The sequence below is a fragment of the Neomonachus schauinslandi genome, chromosome 3 (assembly GCF_002201575.2).
Source record: "Neomonachus schauinslandi chromosome 3, ASM220157v2, whole genome shotgun sequence".
NCBI classification, from domain to species: Eukaryota; Metazoa; Chordata; class Mammalia; order Carnivora; family Phocidae; genus Neomonachus; species Neomonachus schauinslandi.
In genome coordinates, this window is record NC_058405.1 from 160,460,374 (window position 1) to 160,477,408 (window position 17,035).

At 35.9% G+C, this 17,035-nt stretch overlaps 2 protein-coding genes across 2 annotated transcripts in view; one reads left to right on the forward strand and one right to left on the reverse strand.

Annotated features, from left to right (window-relative positions):
* Positions 1-17,035, forward strand: part of BMPR2 (bone morphogenetic protein receptor type 2) — a 195,292-nt gene that overhangs the window by 171,461 nt on the left and 6,796 nt on the right. The window contains exons 10-11 of the mRNA XM_044913697.1: positions 1,452-1,588; positions 16,312-16,484. Of these exons, the coding sequence (XP_044769632.1) occupies positions 1,452-1,588; positions 16,312-16,484 (310 nt within the window). The remainder of the gene's footprint in view (positions 1-1,451; positions 1,589-16,311; positions 16,485-17,035) is intronic.
* Positions 13,764-16,250, reverse strand: LOC110591972 (heterogeneous nuclear ribonucleoprotein A3-like). The gene is given in 5 exon segments (XM_044913304.1): positions 13,764-14,853; positions 14,856-15,072; positions 15,074-15,193; positions 15,615-15,681; positions 16,246-16,250. Coding segments are annotated over 5 exon segments (1,089 nt in total). The 3' UTR covers positions 13,764-14,173.

Sequence of the window (17,035 nt, forward strand, 5' to 3'; positions counted from 1 at the left end):
AACAATAAGTATCTGCTTAAATGTTTAAAGTACGTGAACATATCACTTGTTTAGATAGTGTAATATTCCAAAATTTTGGGGTTGTACTGCATAAATTATAGAATTAATCTTTGTAATTTAATCTTTTTTAATATTGGAGGAGGGCAACTGTTTATATGCTTTTTGAATATCCAAATTGAAACATAAAAATTAAATACATGTTTTATAAAGTACTTTCTATCTGGGTCATTATAACTTTTGTATTATCTCCATGTGAGTGAGATAAGGAAGACAGACATTGCCATTTTGCTGGCAGGAAAATTAAAAACAGAATAAATGACTTTTCCAGGGGCGCCTTGGTGGCTTAGTCCGTTAAGCATCTGACTCTTGATTTTGGCTCAGATCATGATCTCAAGGTTGTGAGATCGAGCCCCATGTTGGGCTCCACACTGAGCATGGAGCTTGCTTAAGATTGTCTGTCAGTCTGTCTGTCTCAAAATTAAAAAAATAAATGACTTTTCCAGGAGAGAGATGAAGCCAGGATTAGAGCTTAAGTGCCTTATCCTACATTCTGGTGTTCCTCCTAATTTATCCTGTCATTTTAATGGGGTGGGGAGTGGTACCAGAAGACAGGAAGAGTCTCTCTCCTGTGTTGTTTGTCAAGATTTTGACTAGACCATTGGTGTTCTGACTATTGGTCCCAGAGATCTTCTGTATGCTCAATATGTTTATTAAGTTTAATTTGATAACATTTTGTAAAAATCATGAGCTTCTCATCACAAGCAGCTGATTGTGCTTTATTGGTGATAAATAGGGTTATTAAACAGTGGTAGAATAGTTAATGAAACTTTAAAATCCTTCATCTAGATACTGTTTCTTAAGAGGAATTTAAAAAAAAAAAATCAGTATACTGATTTTTCTGTCATGGCCATTATCATAAAAATTTTTGTGACGTTTGATACAGTCTGGCTGGACTATAATAGAGCCAGTGACATATTAAGACAGGATGACTATACATCTTTGTGCTTATATTTGGTTGTACAAACATGTGTTCTACTAGATCCTGGACTTTGTCCTCATATTCACCACCCTTGATCTCTGTATGGGATAAGAATTCAGGCATTTTCAAGTATTAAGTACACCTTATATATATATAATTAATAATCCCCCCCAATTTAGTAATACTAGAATTCATTTAAAAATAGCTATGTCCACTGTTGAAACTACCACTTGATTTATCAACAGATGTTTAATTTATCAAAGACTATTCTAAGTAAAGCATTTATTAATAATGTATTAAACCCACAACAGGATTTCTTTTGGATTTCCAAATATGCCCTAAAGGGTTTAAAAAAAAAAAAGGTTGTGACATAATTTCTCTGCTTACTTGGAATCAGAAATTCTGCTGTTATTCCATCATTTTAACATAGTTGGAAATTTTATTCTGTCCTTCTTTTAAAAAAAATACACAGGTGAATCTGTACCAGAATACCAGATGGCTTTTCAGACAGAAGTTGGAAACCATCCCACTTTTGAAGATATGCAGGTTCTGGTATCTAGGGAAAAACAGAGACCCAAGTTCCCAGAAGCTTGGAAAGAAAATAGCCTGGTAAGAAAAAACTAAATTATTAAAAAGAGGACTTATGACTGAATATGTTTCAATGTTGTTAGAAGCAAAAATAGACTGTTAATGTAATAGTTTTTAGAGCTGTCTAATGCCAGAAATCCAACTTACTTGACTTTTATGATGTTACACACTTTCAAATTTTTCAATATAAAAAAGTCCTCTTTCTTGGTTCAGTTTCAGTTTTTTCCAAGTGTAAAACACTAGAGAGACTAACTTGTGTCTGAAGGTTGCCAGATTGAGTAACAGCTAGAATAATTAACATGTTAATATTTTGAACATTATTGAAATTCCATCTTATTCTCTAGAGTGGTACCAAAAATGTTAATTAGTGCAGATGTACATATTCAGTGGCTAATAGAAATTTAAACTACCTCAAAAAGAAACCAAGGTGTGCTTATAAATTCTGCCTATTAAAAATGCAGTCTAGGGACTCAGTTGGTGGATCATATGACTCTTGATCTTGGGGTTGTGAGTTCAAGCCCCACATTGGATATAGAGATTTCTTAAAATAAAATCTTTAAAAAAACAAATTCAGTCTAAAACACTAAAATATCTTCAAAGGTTCCTGCCATTTTGGTAAATTGTTGCTACAGCACTGTAAACATCTTACAAACATTTATACACACACCTTCTTTCTCTTTATGTCATATAATTTTTTTAACATAAGTAGGATCATTTCATTATCCACTATCATTTCTGAAGCTTATTTTTTTACTCATGGACAGTTTTTCATGTCAATACCTATAGATGTATCTCTTTCTCCATTTGGTCAGTATTCCATTGTATATCATAATTATTGAATTATCCCTTATTGATGGTAGTACCCTGTATTTCTTATTTTAAACATTTTTTTAAAGAATTACAAAGTTATGCCTATACATGGTAAATCAAATCAAATTAAGTAGAAGGGCATAAACAAGGAAAAGAAAAAAACTCCATAACCCTACCACCGCTCTTCAAAAGAAACTCCTATTAACAGTGTTCTGAGGTTTTGGTTTTTGTTCCTAATTTTTACTTCTGAAGGTTACTGTTATAACTGTAAATACTATATCCTTATTTCTTGTTATCTCTCATTTACTCTCTCCTAGGTTTGTAACATTTTAGCTATTATTACATAATTTATGTTTTGTCCACAGATCTAAAATTTAAAATAAAAACGTCAGAAATTGGGTGCCTTGGTGGCTCAGTCGTTAGAACATCTGCCTTTGGCTCAGGTCGTGATCCTGGAGTCCTGGGATCAGTCCCGCATCGGGCTCCCTGCTCAGTGGGGAGCCTGCTTCTCCCTCTGCCTCTGCTGCTCCCCCTGCTTGTGCTTGCTCTCTGTCAAATAAATAAATTTTTAAAAAATCTTTAAAAAAAAAAGCCAGAAATTGTAGAATTATGATTGTGTAAACATCCACTGCACAATGTAGTATTGTGCTTGGACTCATAGAGAAGGAAGTAAAAGTTCTGTTAGTTATTGTAAGCTTCTGCTGCTTGAGGAAGAATGTTTCAAAAGTCACCATCCACTGGATTCTCCGACTTTTTGTCACTTTGTTCTTTCTTTCTTCTTTATAGAGTCTATTAAGAAGCAGCATTTTAAAAAAAATCTCACTCTTTTTCTTGTAAATCATAATTGCTTTTATGAAGTTCCTCTTTACGTGATGTATGTTAGTATGTGCATGGGATTATGAACCCTTGCACCTTCAAAAATGTTTATATCTTGCCCTCACATTTGAGTAATAATTTGGCCAAGTAATGGTTTCAAGATCAAAATCGCATTTTCCTCATAGTGGTTCCTTTGAAATCGTTACTCCACTGTCCTCAAGCATTCAGACATGTTAAGAATTCCAGAGCCAACCAGTCTCATTCCATTACTTTTTGTCTTTTTGTTTTACCCCTTGTTTTCTTGTCTCTATGAGCTTTTAAGCCTTTATCGTTGGAATTATCACAGCTTACCTGGATATATGGAGGTGTGGATCTTTTCACACATTTTGCTTTGCACTAGACAGGTGTTCAGTTTGAAAACTCAGAGATTTCTTCAATTCAGAGGAGTTTTTCTATATTATTTAAAAAATTATTTTTTCTCTTCTATTTCTTCCCTCTGTAATTCCCATTAGATAACTACTGGTCCACCTGACATTCCAGGTGTCAGGTTTTTTTCTTGCATTTTCCATTTTTTTGTTGTACATTGTTCAAGATTTACTCTGCTTTAGCTTTTAAATCACTCATTCATTTTTCACCTTTATCATTCTATTATCTGTTCATTAAAATCTTACTTTTGACAGTCATATTTATAATTTCTAGAAATTCTTAATGTTTGTTTCTTCCATAGCAGTCTGTTCTTGTTTTAAGAATGTGATAGGAATTCAATTATTTCTAAAGGTGTAAATCAGAATTTTTGACACTTTATACAAATAATTTTCTTGATTATAGTTAAAGAACAAAAATGAAAAAAAATTCACAAAGCAATTTAAATCACTTTATTATGTATTTTCACATTTTACTTTTAGGTTGTCTTCATAGGATTAGAATATTTTCATTCTTGATCCTGACTTATATGGGGTGGTGGCATGTCAGAGAGAGGCTAGAGAGATGTTATGTGTTTCCATACAGATTTAGACTGAATATTTTCTCCATTGGTCATCTTTATCATCTTGTCCATTGGTCAAGGAAGGCTTCTGCTTCAAATGAGATTGAAATCTTCTTCAAGGCATTGAAGATCTATTGCCAAAAACATATGCCCAAAATTGCCTCCAAACTGCAGTCCCTGCTATGGGAACTGGGACAGATCTTTAAGAAGTCCTTGGCAGAAGGTGACAGGCTGAATCCTGCACCAGGACTCATTAGATATTCTAGCCTCACAGAGCATCCCTCAAAGAAAAATCTCTTCATGAAATTTTATCTAGATTTAAAATACTTATCTTCCTGAAATTGTTTTCTCACCAGAGAAATTTGACTCATTATTTTGAAATCTCTCTTGGCAACCCTACCATTATAAGATATGCATCATATGCATATTTACCTGAAAACTTTTTGCTTCCAATTTAGAGTAGGTTGTTAAGTAGGGGATAAGTGATACTTGGTTTACTTCCAGTGAATCCATTTAAATCTAATGTGCTGCAGTCAATAGAACTGCTTCTCTGTAAAGACAATCCAATACTAGAGAGGTGTATAGCAAATGCATAGTATATAAAAAGAAATACACCTATGTCTAAAAGAAAATATTTTTGCTTCATAATTGCATTGAAATTAAAAAAACATTTTTATAATAACAAAACTCAAAGATCTTCCAAATATAAATGAGTATAAAGACTAGTTTTTAAAAACTGCTAGGGAGGGCACCTGGGTGGCTCAGTCAGGTAAGTGTCTGCCTTCAACTCAGGTCATGATCCTGGGGTCCTGGGATTGAGCCCCACATTGGGCTCCCTGCTTAGCGGGGAGCCTGCTTCTCCCTTTCCTTCTGCCTGCTGCTCCCCCTGCTTGTGCTGTCTGTCAAATAAATAAATAAAATCTTTTAAAAAGATTGCTAGGGGTTCAAAAACATAGATCAGTCAATAAAAGGGGGAAGAATACATGAAAATGTTAACCATAGTTATGAGAAAAATACATGAAAATGTTAACCATAGTTATCTCTGAATATTGGATTCATGAATAACTTTTTCTTTTTTCCCCCATACTTTCAGAATTTATAGTAAAAATGAACTATTGTAACAATTACATACACATACACACAGTTTAAATTGGAATAACAAAAAATTATAGACAAAGTTTATTATTAAAATAGTTTTTTCCCAGGATGCCTGGGTGGTGCAGTCAATTAGGTGTCCAACTCTTGGTTTCAGCTCAGGTTGTGATCTCAGGGTCATGAGATCGAGCCCTGTGTTGGGGGGGTCCATGCTCAGCATGGAGTCTGCTTAGAGTTCTCTCTCCCTGTCCCTCTGCCCGCCCACGTGGCCCCACCCTCCCCACTCTCAAATAAGTAAATTTTAAAATAAAATATAATAGCTTTTTGTCTCACATGTAAAACTTTCAGGTATAATTTGTTCAACTACACCACCATTCTTCATATTTTTCATTATTTTCCAAATTATTTTTTTTTAAGATTTTATTTATTTGTTTGTCAGAGAGAGAGAGCACAAGCAGTGGGAGCAGCAGGCAGAGGGAGAAGCAAGCTCCCAGCTGAGCAAGGAGCCCGATGTGGGGTTGATCCCAGGACTCATGACCTGAGCTGAAGGCAGACACTTAACCAACTGAGCCACCCAGCTGTCCCCCTTTTCCAAATTCTTATCTTCCATTTCTTAATCTGTCTTGAATACTGCCTTGTTCTCTTTCCCCTCTTGAAATCATTTGTCTGACTTATCTTTAATCCTTAGTCTTAGTTCTGTAAAACCTCTCTTGCTCAACAGTCTTATCTTAATATATTGTCATGTAAAAGTTTGAAACTTTCTCAGTTGTTTTTTTCCTCCTCTAGTCTCTTCTTTCTCCACCCATTAAATCCAGTCTTCTAAAATGTCCTATATTTTCCAAAAGCTATCCGTTCTTCTTTTCACATTTATTTCATTCTTTATATTTCTCTTCTTGACAAATCAGCAAGCTTGCTGTGGTCTAGAATTCAACATTTTCCATACTTCTTTTCTCATACAGCCTACATTAGGAAATGCAAGTTCACATCATGATAGAGTGTCTTTAGAATAATACTTAACCTCACTACGTACTCTGTGTTTTCTTATTTGCTCTTTTAGTCTATAGAGTATTTCACTTTGGAGAGACTGGTGTAGTTGTTTGTTTTAAATGTTGGTTCCCAACCCACTAAGCTCATTTCATGACCGATCCATGAGCCCCCACTTCCATTTTCCTGTCATTACAGAGGAAAGATTTTTAAAATTTCCTATCTTTTTTCCCGTTTTATTTCTTCTGCTTCTCTTTCTTCATCAGTGTAAATAATGATATCCCCTTTATCTTATTTACCCAAATGTTGGATATCATTATATATTTGCAGTTAGAGTTCCTTGTTGAAGCACTCATCTGATTTTGCCTGAATATTTATATTTTTCGCTAATCTTATTTTCTCCCCTCAAAAAACTTTAATATTTAAGAGATATAATTGATATGGATTAAATTGCACATATTACGATACACAATTTGTTAAGTTTTGGCATGTGTATATACCCATAAAACCATCACCACAATCGTAATTATGAACATTTCAGTTACCCCCCAAATTTCTCTTGTGTCCTTTTATAGTTTCTCCTTCCTGCCTCTCTCTATTCTCCATGAATCCCAGGCAACTACTGATCTGCTTTCTGTCACTAGTGATTTGTATACCTTTTCTAGAATTTTATATAAATGGAATCATACAGTGTGTACTGTTTTTATCTGGCTTCTTTCAGATAGTTTAATCATTTTCAGATTCATTCATGTTGATCTGTATGTCAATAGTTTATTCTTTTTTTTTTTAAGATTTTATTTATTTATTTGACAGAGAGACAGCAAGAGAGGGAACACAAGCAGGGGGAGTGGGAGAGGGAGAAGCAGACTTCCTGTGGAGCAGGGAGCCCAATGTGGGGCTCCATCCCAGGACCCTGGGATCACGACCTGAGCCGAAAGCAGATGCTTAGTGACTGAGCCACCCAGGCGAGCCAGTTTATTCCTTTTTATTGCTCAGTAGCATTCCTTTGAGTGAATATGCTACAATTTGTTTACCCATTCACTTGATGATGGATATTTGGATTGTTTCCAGTTTTTGGTTACCAGAAATAAAGCTCTTGTGAACATTCATGTCCAAGTCTTTGTGTGGACATATGCTTTCATTCTCTTGAGTAAATACCTAAGAGTAGAATGGGTGAATCATGTAGTACATGTCTGCATAACTTATTGAGAAAGTACCAAACAGTCCAATTTATCAATTTTTTCTTTCATGGATGTATTTTTGGTTTCATATTTTGGAAATCCTTGTGTAACCCAAGGTCACAAAAATTATTTTCTGTGTTTTCTTCTAGAGATTGTATAGGTCTGTGACCCATTTTGAGGTTGTTGTGTGTCTTATTTTTTAGATTTTTTGCATATGTGTGAGGTATGGATCAATATTCATTTTTCTGCATATGGATATCTAATTGTACCAGCATAATTTATTTTTAGAGACTACTTTTTCTCCATTTAATTAATTGCTTTTTTATCTTTATCAAAAATTAATTGTCCATATGTATGTGGGTCTGTATCTGGACTCTTTATCCTGTTTCATTGACCTATATGTCTATCTCAATGCCAGTACCACAATCTTGATTACTTTAGCATTATACTATGTCTTGAAACATTAGTCCTCTACCTTTGTTCTTTTCACAGTGCTTTGGCTATTCTAGGTTCTTTACATTTCTACATGAATTTTATAATCAGCTTTTCAATTTCTACATTGAGCCTGTTGGGATTTTTATTAGAATTGAATTAAATCTGTAAACCAATTTGAAAATAATTGACATCTTAGTAATATTGAATCATGTTAATATAGATTTATAATTATTGTTTTATGCATTTTTCTCTTAAATTGTATTGAAAAAAAAGAAGGGTCACAAACCAAAAAAACCCTAGTACTGGCTTTTATATTTACCTATGTGTAGTTTATTTTACCCGTGTTCTTCATTTCTTCATATGGCTTCAAGTTATTGTCTAGTGCCCTTTCACTTGAGCCTGAATGATCTCCTTTGGCATTTCTAATAGGGCAGATCTGCTAGCAACAACCCCCCCTCCCCGCAGCTGTTGTTTATCTAGGAATGTCTTAATTTCTTCATTATTGAAGGATAATTTTGTTTGATAATAGAATTCTTGGTTAACACTTGTTTTCTTTCAGCACTTTAAATATATCACACCCCTGCCTCTGGCTTTCATGGTTTCTGATGAGAAATTGGCTATCGACTTTTTTTTTTTAAGATTTTATTTATTTGACAGAGAGAGCACAAGCAGAGGGAGAGGGAGAAGCAGGCTCCCCACTGAGCAGGGAGCCCGATGCGGGACTCGATCCCAGGACCCTGAGATCATGACCTGAGCCGAAGGCAGCTGCTTAACCGACTGAGCCACCCAGGCGTCCCTGGCTATTAAGTTTTATTTAGGATCCCTTGTACATTTCAAGTCACATCTCTCTTGCTGCTGTCAAGATTCTCTCTTCATCTTTGGATTTTTATATTTTGATTACAGTATGTTTCGGGATAGAACCTTTTGAGTATATCCTACTTAGAGTTTATTGAGTTTCTTGGATGTGTAGATTCTTTCTATTATTAAATTTAGAAAGTTCTAAACCATTATTTCTTCAAATATTCTTTCTGCCCCTTTTTCTTTCATCTTCTTCTGGGGTTCCCATTCTGTATATTTTGGTATGATTGATGACGCCTCACAAGTCTTTTAGGCTCTGTTTATCTTTCTTCATTTTTTTGTTTCTGTTCCTCAGACTACATAATTTTTTTAATCTTCAGGTTCACTAATTCTTCTCCCTGTTCATATCTGCTGTGAATCACTGTAGTGAATTTTTCATTTCAATTTTTGTACTTTTAAGCTCCAAAATGTCTTTCTGGCTCCTTTTTATAATTTTTCTCTCTTTATTGCTATTCTCCAGTTGATGAGAAGTTGCTTTCCTAGTTCCTTTAATTCTTTGTCCATGGTTTCCTTCATCTTTTGAGCATATTTCAACTCTTTTTCTAGTAACTCCAGTATCTTTATTTCCTGAGGGACAGTTTCTTCAGTTTCTTTTTTCCTGTGAATGGGGCATACATTCTTGCATTTTTTGCATGCTTTGTAATTTTTTAAGACTGGGGATTTTGAATATCCTGATGGGCAAAAAGAAAACAAAAGAAAAAAAGAAAAGATAAGATAAGAACATACTCTCTAGGCCTTTGCAGTTTGGCTTTGTGTTGGGGCCCTCCTTTAACATTTATCCAGACCCTTTAAGATTCTGTGTTAGCCTTTACTTTCTGCTAGCGCTGAGCCTAAAGACCAGCCAGCTATGAAAGCTTATGGTCTGCTCTGAGCATGCATCCTGCCTGGACGTGTGCATGGCTTTTCTAGGTTTCCTGGTATATGCAGGAGTTTTTCAGAACCCTCATTCCCTAAAGTGTTTCACACCGCAGCTTTTCCTCCCTCACTTTCAATTTTTGTTGTGTGGTTCAATTTTTGTATTTTGTCCCAGGCTGTAACACTTGTTCATTTGGCTTTCAGTGATTTCAAGGAATGTTCTCCACTTAGTCTTACCTACTTCTGTTTTCTGAGAGTTCTGAGTTAGGCAGAATAAAGACAGACCCCTTTCTTTGGTTCTTCAGGAAATTCATAGACATGTCAAAACGGACAACATAATTCCTTGGGAACAGTATTTTACTCCCTCTGGACCAGGTACCTACATGGAGAACACAGACTGCAGTCTTCATATTCTACTTAGTTGCTCTAAACATTTGACTAACTTCCAGAGCTTCAGTAAGATTGATTGACAGTATTGTTACCAGGATTTTTGGTACTTCTGTGGAAGAACGTCCCCTGGTCTCCTTCCTCTGCCATCTTCACTAATGTCCTCATACAGTGAGTTGGGAAATATCCTTCCCTCTTTGATTTTCTGGGTAGAACTGGCATTATCTCCTTCTTGAATGTTTGGTAGAATTCAGTAGTGAAGCTATCTGGGCCTGGATTTTTCTTTGTGGGAAAGTTTTAAACTACAAATTTTATAGATACAAGAACTATTCAAGTCATCTATTTTTTCTTAAGTGAGCTTTGACAATTTATGTCTTTGAAGGAATTTGTCCATTTCATCAAAATTGTCAAATGCTTTCTTAATTTTGTTTAAAGACTTTAAACTAATGCCCAGTTGGTCACTTAATCTTCCTCTTTCTATACAGTTTATTTCCTTAATCTTCTCTTATCTATTTTTTTACTTATTCTGGGATATTCAGCATTGCTTTACTTTTAGATCAACTTTCTACGACCAAATCATTATTTTTAGGACCCTTAGAATCCCATGTATAGTCAACCTCTTTAAATTCTCAGCTATTTTTCTAATTTTTCCTTTTCCCTATTTCATATTAATTTACTTCTAAATCTTGTGTAAATGATTTAGTAACCATTATTTTAACTTTGAACTTATAATAGATTTTTCTCAAAAAAAAAAAAATCAAATTACAACTTTTATTAATAGAACCCATTTATCCACTAGGAACTGGCTGTGTTCTATCAGCATAGTTTAGAGGCAATCATCATAGGATAATGTATAAACTGTGGAACTGTGCTGCCTGAGCTTTGATCTTAGCTTTGCTACTTATTAGCTATGTGCCCTAATTTCTCCTCTGGGCCTCTTTTCCTGCATATAAAAAGTGGGGATGACAATAGTACTTCAAATAAGAATTAAATGAGTTAGAACACAGTCTAGTACATAGTAAGAACTCAACAGTTGTTAACTATTATGCATCAACAATGATGCTGTTTTAAAAATAGAAACTTCTTAGAGGTAGGGACTAGGGTTTCTGTTTACCAAATTTTATTCATCATCTAGGACAGTGCCTTGGTGAATGTCTTATTTTGGCAGGGGTGGGAATGGGGTGGAGGTAGGGTCTCTTTTTGAAAAAGTGTTTTTACAAATTATTTTCCAACTATATAATGAAAAGTAACAAATACAGCCTCATTCAGTGTCTCTCTCTCCTCCAGATACAGAAAACAGCCAATATACCATTTTTAGCTGCTTGGATTTGGTATTTCTGAGCTCTTCTGGGCAGTTGGTGAATGGGACTCTGCAATAGATAGTGCTCTGTTTTGGAAAGGAAGGGTCTCTTTCAGTTTTGTGTGGAAAGACATCCAAATCTTTGCTTTAGGAAGATTTCAGTGTATGCACTTCATTGTGTTGCACTTCATGTTTAGTAATTAAGAACATGAATGAAACTGGGGCGCCTGGGTGGCTCAGTCATTAAGCGTCTGCCTTTGGCTCAGGTCATGGTCCCAGGGTCCCGGGATTGAGCCCCGCATCGGGCTCCCTGCTCGGCAGGAAGCCTGCTTCTCCCTCCTCCACTCCCCCTGCTTGTGTTCCCTCTCTCGCTGTGTCTCTCTCTGTCAAATAAATAAATAAAATCTTAAAAAAAAAAAAGAGCATGAATAAAACTATAAATCTGTATGTGTGGTATATGATGGGTATATGTCTGAGTTAAAAAGTAATAAAGTTTCTCTGAAAGAATACCCAAGAAATTGGTAACATTGGTTGCCTTTAGACTGGGAAAATGGTTGGTTGGTGAATAGGAATGGAAGGGAGATTGTATTCTCTTTTTGACATTTTGAATTTATTGACACATGCATATATTACCTATTCAAAAAATTCATTAAATACATGTCAAAATTCAAACAAAGAGTTCAAACAATAAATTATTTTTAGCAATACAAAAAATATGCCATGCCCAGGCATCTAAAAGGCCCTCCAAAGAAACAACCACTCTTACGTTCCTTCTGTAGACTTCAGAAATTTCTATGGATTACATGACTATATGTTTTTATATCCTTTTCTAATATATAGATGGGAATTACTACATCCACTTACCTTACAATTTTTACTTAGCAACTGGGAACATATACATCGTCCTAATTCTTTTCATTCTGCATAGTATCCATTATATTGCAAGTTTTTAGCCAGATCCCTATTAGAGGACATGTGGGTAGTTCCCAGCTTTTGCTATTATAAATGATACTGCAGTGAATATCTTATACACGCATTTTTCTACAAACATATAGGTGTATTTGAGGAATAAATTCCTGGAAGTAGTATTGCTGACTCAAAACGCAAATACAATTATGATTTGTTATTGATAGATTACCTCCAAATTGAGGACACTCCCGACAACAGTATATAAGTGCCTGCTTTCCCATCACCAACACTTTGTATTATAAAAATATTTTTATCTTTCTTAATGTGATAGGTAGGAATGGATCTTGTTTTAATTTGCAGCTAGTAAGTAGTAGAGCCAAGATTTGAGGCCAGGTTCTTTTTTTTTTTTTTTTTTTAAGATTTTATTTATTTATTTGACAGAGCAAGAGAGAGAACACAAGCAGAGGTAGTGGGAGAGAGAGAAGCAGGCCTCTTGCGGAGCAGGGAGCCCAATGCGGGGCTCGATCCCAGGACCCTGGGACCATGACCTGAGCCGAAGGCAGACGCTTAATGACTGAGCCACCCAGGTGCCCCTGGAACTAATATTCTTTTTTTTTTTTAAAGATTTTTATTTATTTATTCATGAGAGACAGAGAGAGAGAGGCAGAGGGAGAAGCAGGCTCCCAAGGAGCAGAGAGCCCGATGCGGGACTCGATCCCAGGACCCTGGGATCATGACCTGAGCCGAAGGCAGACGCTTAACCATCTGAGCCACCCAGGCACCCCTGAAACTAATATTCTTAACTGCTATACTATATTGCCTCAACATAGTAAGATTAATCATCTTTGCATATTTTATCAGGAATTTGTACTTCTTGTTTATGTGCCTTTTGTCCATATTTCTATTATGCATTTACTATCATTTTTTAAATGTCTTGTTACTAGCAAGCATCGCAGAAATTCAGCCAAGAAACATCAAGTGATGTTAAACCCAGTGGGTGAAAAGGTGAATAGAGAATAATATATTTACAGAGATTTTAAGTATTCCCTCCACCCCAAAAACACTGATTAAAGTCTTAAAAACAACAACAACAAACATTAATTGAATATAAAAGGGAAAAATGGAACTTTACAGTAGAGAAACCTGGCAGGCACTACCTCAGACATGTGATCAAGGTTAACTTCACTAGTAATGAGACAGATCAAAATTATGAACCACATGATAAGATACAATGAGAAGAACACAACATCTCGAGGGATGCCTGGGTGGCTCAGTTGGTTAAGTGTCATGGCTCAGGTCATGATCCTACGGTCCTGGGATCGAGTTCCGTATCATGCTCCTTGCTCAGCGGGGAGCCTGCTTCTCCCTCTGCCTGCCATTCCCCTGCTTGTGCTCTCTCTCTCTCTGACAAATAAATAAATAAAATCTTTAAAAAAATAAAAGAAAGAAAAAAGAAGAACACAGCATCTCTTCTGTGATTTTTCTGCCAAAGTTTCAAACCTTGAATCTAACCATGAAGAAACATCAGTTAAATTGAGTTTCTAAAACGTAACTGGCTGGGTCCCCTGGGTGACTCAGTTGGTTAAACATCTGACTCTTTTTTTTTGAAAAGTTAAAAATTCCCTAATTTTTTATTCCTGGTACCACTACCACAATTTACAGGGCAATATACCTGATGTCATGAAAATAAAAAGACAAAGACAAAGCTACAACAGATAAAAGACCTCAGGAATGTACATCTAATTGACACTACATTGCCTTAATCAATAGCTGCACTTTTTGCAAACTGTGGCTATGACAGTCCTGAACAAGAAGGGTTGCCTGTTTAAGCTGCAGTAACTTTTCTGACTATGGATCATCCTTCCTTCTGTGGCAGATTTTTACAGTTCCTCTAATGCATTTGGGATGACTGTCTCAAAGTAACCTGCAGCTTTCCTGACAACTCCTTGCTCTCCTGCTAAGAAATGTAGCCCTTTTCTTCTGAATTTTTTTTAAAACCTTCTGCTACCATATCCACCACTTCCACCACCAGATCCATAACCACCACTATAGGGACTGCCTGAGCTTCTTCCACCAAAACTGCCCCCTTTCATGGGTCGATAATTTGATTGCTGTTGTCCACTATAATTTCCAAAATCATTATAGTGCCCACCACCACCATAGTTACCACCTCCAAAATTTCCTCCTTCATTATAACCATCATACCCTCCACCACTACCTCCATATCTGTCTCCTTGGTTCCCATATCCTGGTCCACCACCACCATAGCCTCCTCTATTACTATAACCAGGACCACCACCATAGTTGCCACCATCACCTCCAAATCCATTATATCCACCATCACCTCCTCCATAACTACCTCTGCTGCCACCACCTCCGCCACCATAGCCTCCTCTTCCACCGAAGTTTCCACCACGGCCAAAGTTACCACCACCTCCAAAGTTTCCTCCATGACCCGTGAAGTTGCCAGATCCACCTCCACGACCTCTTTGTGATCCAGTAGACTGCATTTCTTGTTTAGAAAGGGCTTTTTTCACTTTACAGTTATGCCCATTAATAGTGTGGTATTTCTGAACAACAATTTTATCAACTGTATCATGATCATCAAAAGTTACAAAAGCAAATCCTCTCCTTTTTCCACTCTGCCTGTCTTCCATAACTTCTATGGAGTTATCTTGCCATACTTTTCAAAGTAGTCTCTCAAATTATATTCTTCTGTATCTTCTTTAATACCACCAACAAAAATTTTCTTCACAGCTCTAGAAACAGCTCTCTTTGGTTCCACTACACGCCCATCAACCTTGTGTGGTTGGGCACACATTGCTGCATCCATCTCTTCAACACAAGAGTAAGTCACAAAACCAAAACCCCTGGAACGTTTTGTTTGGGGGGTCTCTCATCACCACACAATCTGTAACTGTACCCCATTTTTCAAAATGTTCTCTTAAACTATCATCTGTAGTTTCAAAGCTCAAACCACCAATAAACAGTTTTCTCAACTGCTCTGGTTCCTTTGATTATGGCCCTCCATTTTGAGACTGGACTCACCTCTTCCAACTCGAGTTCAATATGGGACCTAAACATCTGACTCTTGATTTCAGCTCAGGTCATGATCTCAGGTTTGTGGGATCGAGCCCCATATGGGCCCACATGGGCCATGGTGCAGGTGTTCATTTAGCATAATGCCCACAACAAACACCATCAAATTTCCTGCAGGTTAAGATTTGTTTGTTAGAGAACACAAATTATTAGGAAAGCAGTAAAAATATTGCCAAGAAAGCTAACAAGGACTTTAGCTTAAAATGGGCTTGTGAGATAAAATGCTCAGATTCAGCATTGCGTGGAATACATACTAAAAATGATTTGCCAGTTATCTGAAACGTTAAAATTAAGTGCTGTTATACATTATTTGTTAGATCTGGCAGTCCTCACCTTAATTTTTTTGAAAACGTTTAAAGGTGCAAGAACTGTGAATATCAGCAAGTAAAAAGCTTTGAAGCTTAATAAACACAAATCCAAAAAACAAGTCTGAAAGGATTCTGGATGACAGTTTATGAAATCTGTTTTTTAAAAGGGAGTTCAAACCAACTTTCCCCAAAAGGGAGACTATATTGTTTATTGCTGATATAGATTAATACTACAGAATAGACTGCTTCTGATACTACCACTGAAATTAGTCTAAAGAAAAAGAAAATGCCAGGCGTTTAAACTTCACAGTTAGAATGAAGTACCCTTTACTAGGAGTAAAAAAAACTCACCTAGAGATTGAAGATAGCCTGGTGCCAAAATTCCAGCAAACTCAAAACTCATTTTTGAAGTGGAATTAGTGGCTGTTGATAGAAATAACAATGAACAATGACATAAACCTGTGACCTTGATGAACCATGTAACTTTTTACAACTGCTCACATTTATGGCTGATTCTTTAGGAGTTAAGTTAAACCTTGCTTGCTCACTTGTTACTCATCTTTTGAGAAATATGACCCTTTACAAATCTCTGAAGTCTAAAATATTTTATTATAGCTGTGTAAAATATTGGTAAAGAAAATTGATTTTTGTTTTACCTCATGTCACTAAAAATCAATACTTTTTTTAAAAAGATATACTGTTTGACATATACACTATTATAGGCAGTGAGGTCACTCAAGGAGACAATCGAAGACTGTTGGGACCAGGATGCAGAGGCTCGGCTTACTGCGCAGTGTGCGGAGGAACGGATGGCTGAACTTATGATGATATGGGAAAGAAACAAATCTGTGAGCCCAACAGTCAATCCCATGTCTACTGCTATGCAGAATGAGCGGTAAGACCTGGAGGGGTTTGGCATTCATCAGTCGGTATTGAAAACTGAGACTAAACAGAGGTTAGAAAAAAAATACTATTAAACCAGTCTAAAAGGGCAATGATTAATTCATACAACCTAACATTGTGATTTTTCTTTCAATATGCCTGTTTTTTTACTAGAGATTTTTGTTTGGTATAAGTGCAAGATGGCATCTGTGTTTTTTTTTTTTAATATCTCAAGATACAGCAAAAAAGGTTAGTCTTTATTAATGCTCCTTCTTCCCTAAAGTAATGAAGCAAAACATTTTCATAGTTCCAAAAGTTTATAAGCACTTCTACATGCATTGTCTCATTTATCATTTGTTGCCATTATTCCTCTTTCTCTTGCTTTTTATTTTTTTTATCTTTTTATTTTTCTTTAGGGAGAATAGAACTATGAACTTGCCTATATATCTAACCACTGTTTTACTGGAGACTAAGATTTCAGGCTTCCTATCCAATGCTCTTTGTATAGAATATACTACTACTACTTTAACATGAAAGCAATTCATAAGATTTTTCTATCCCATC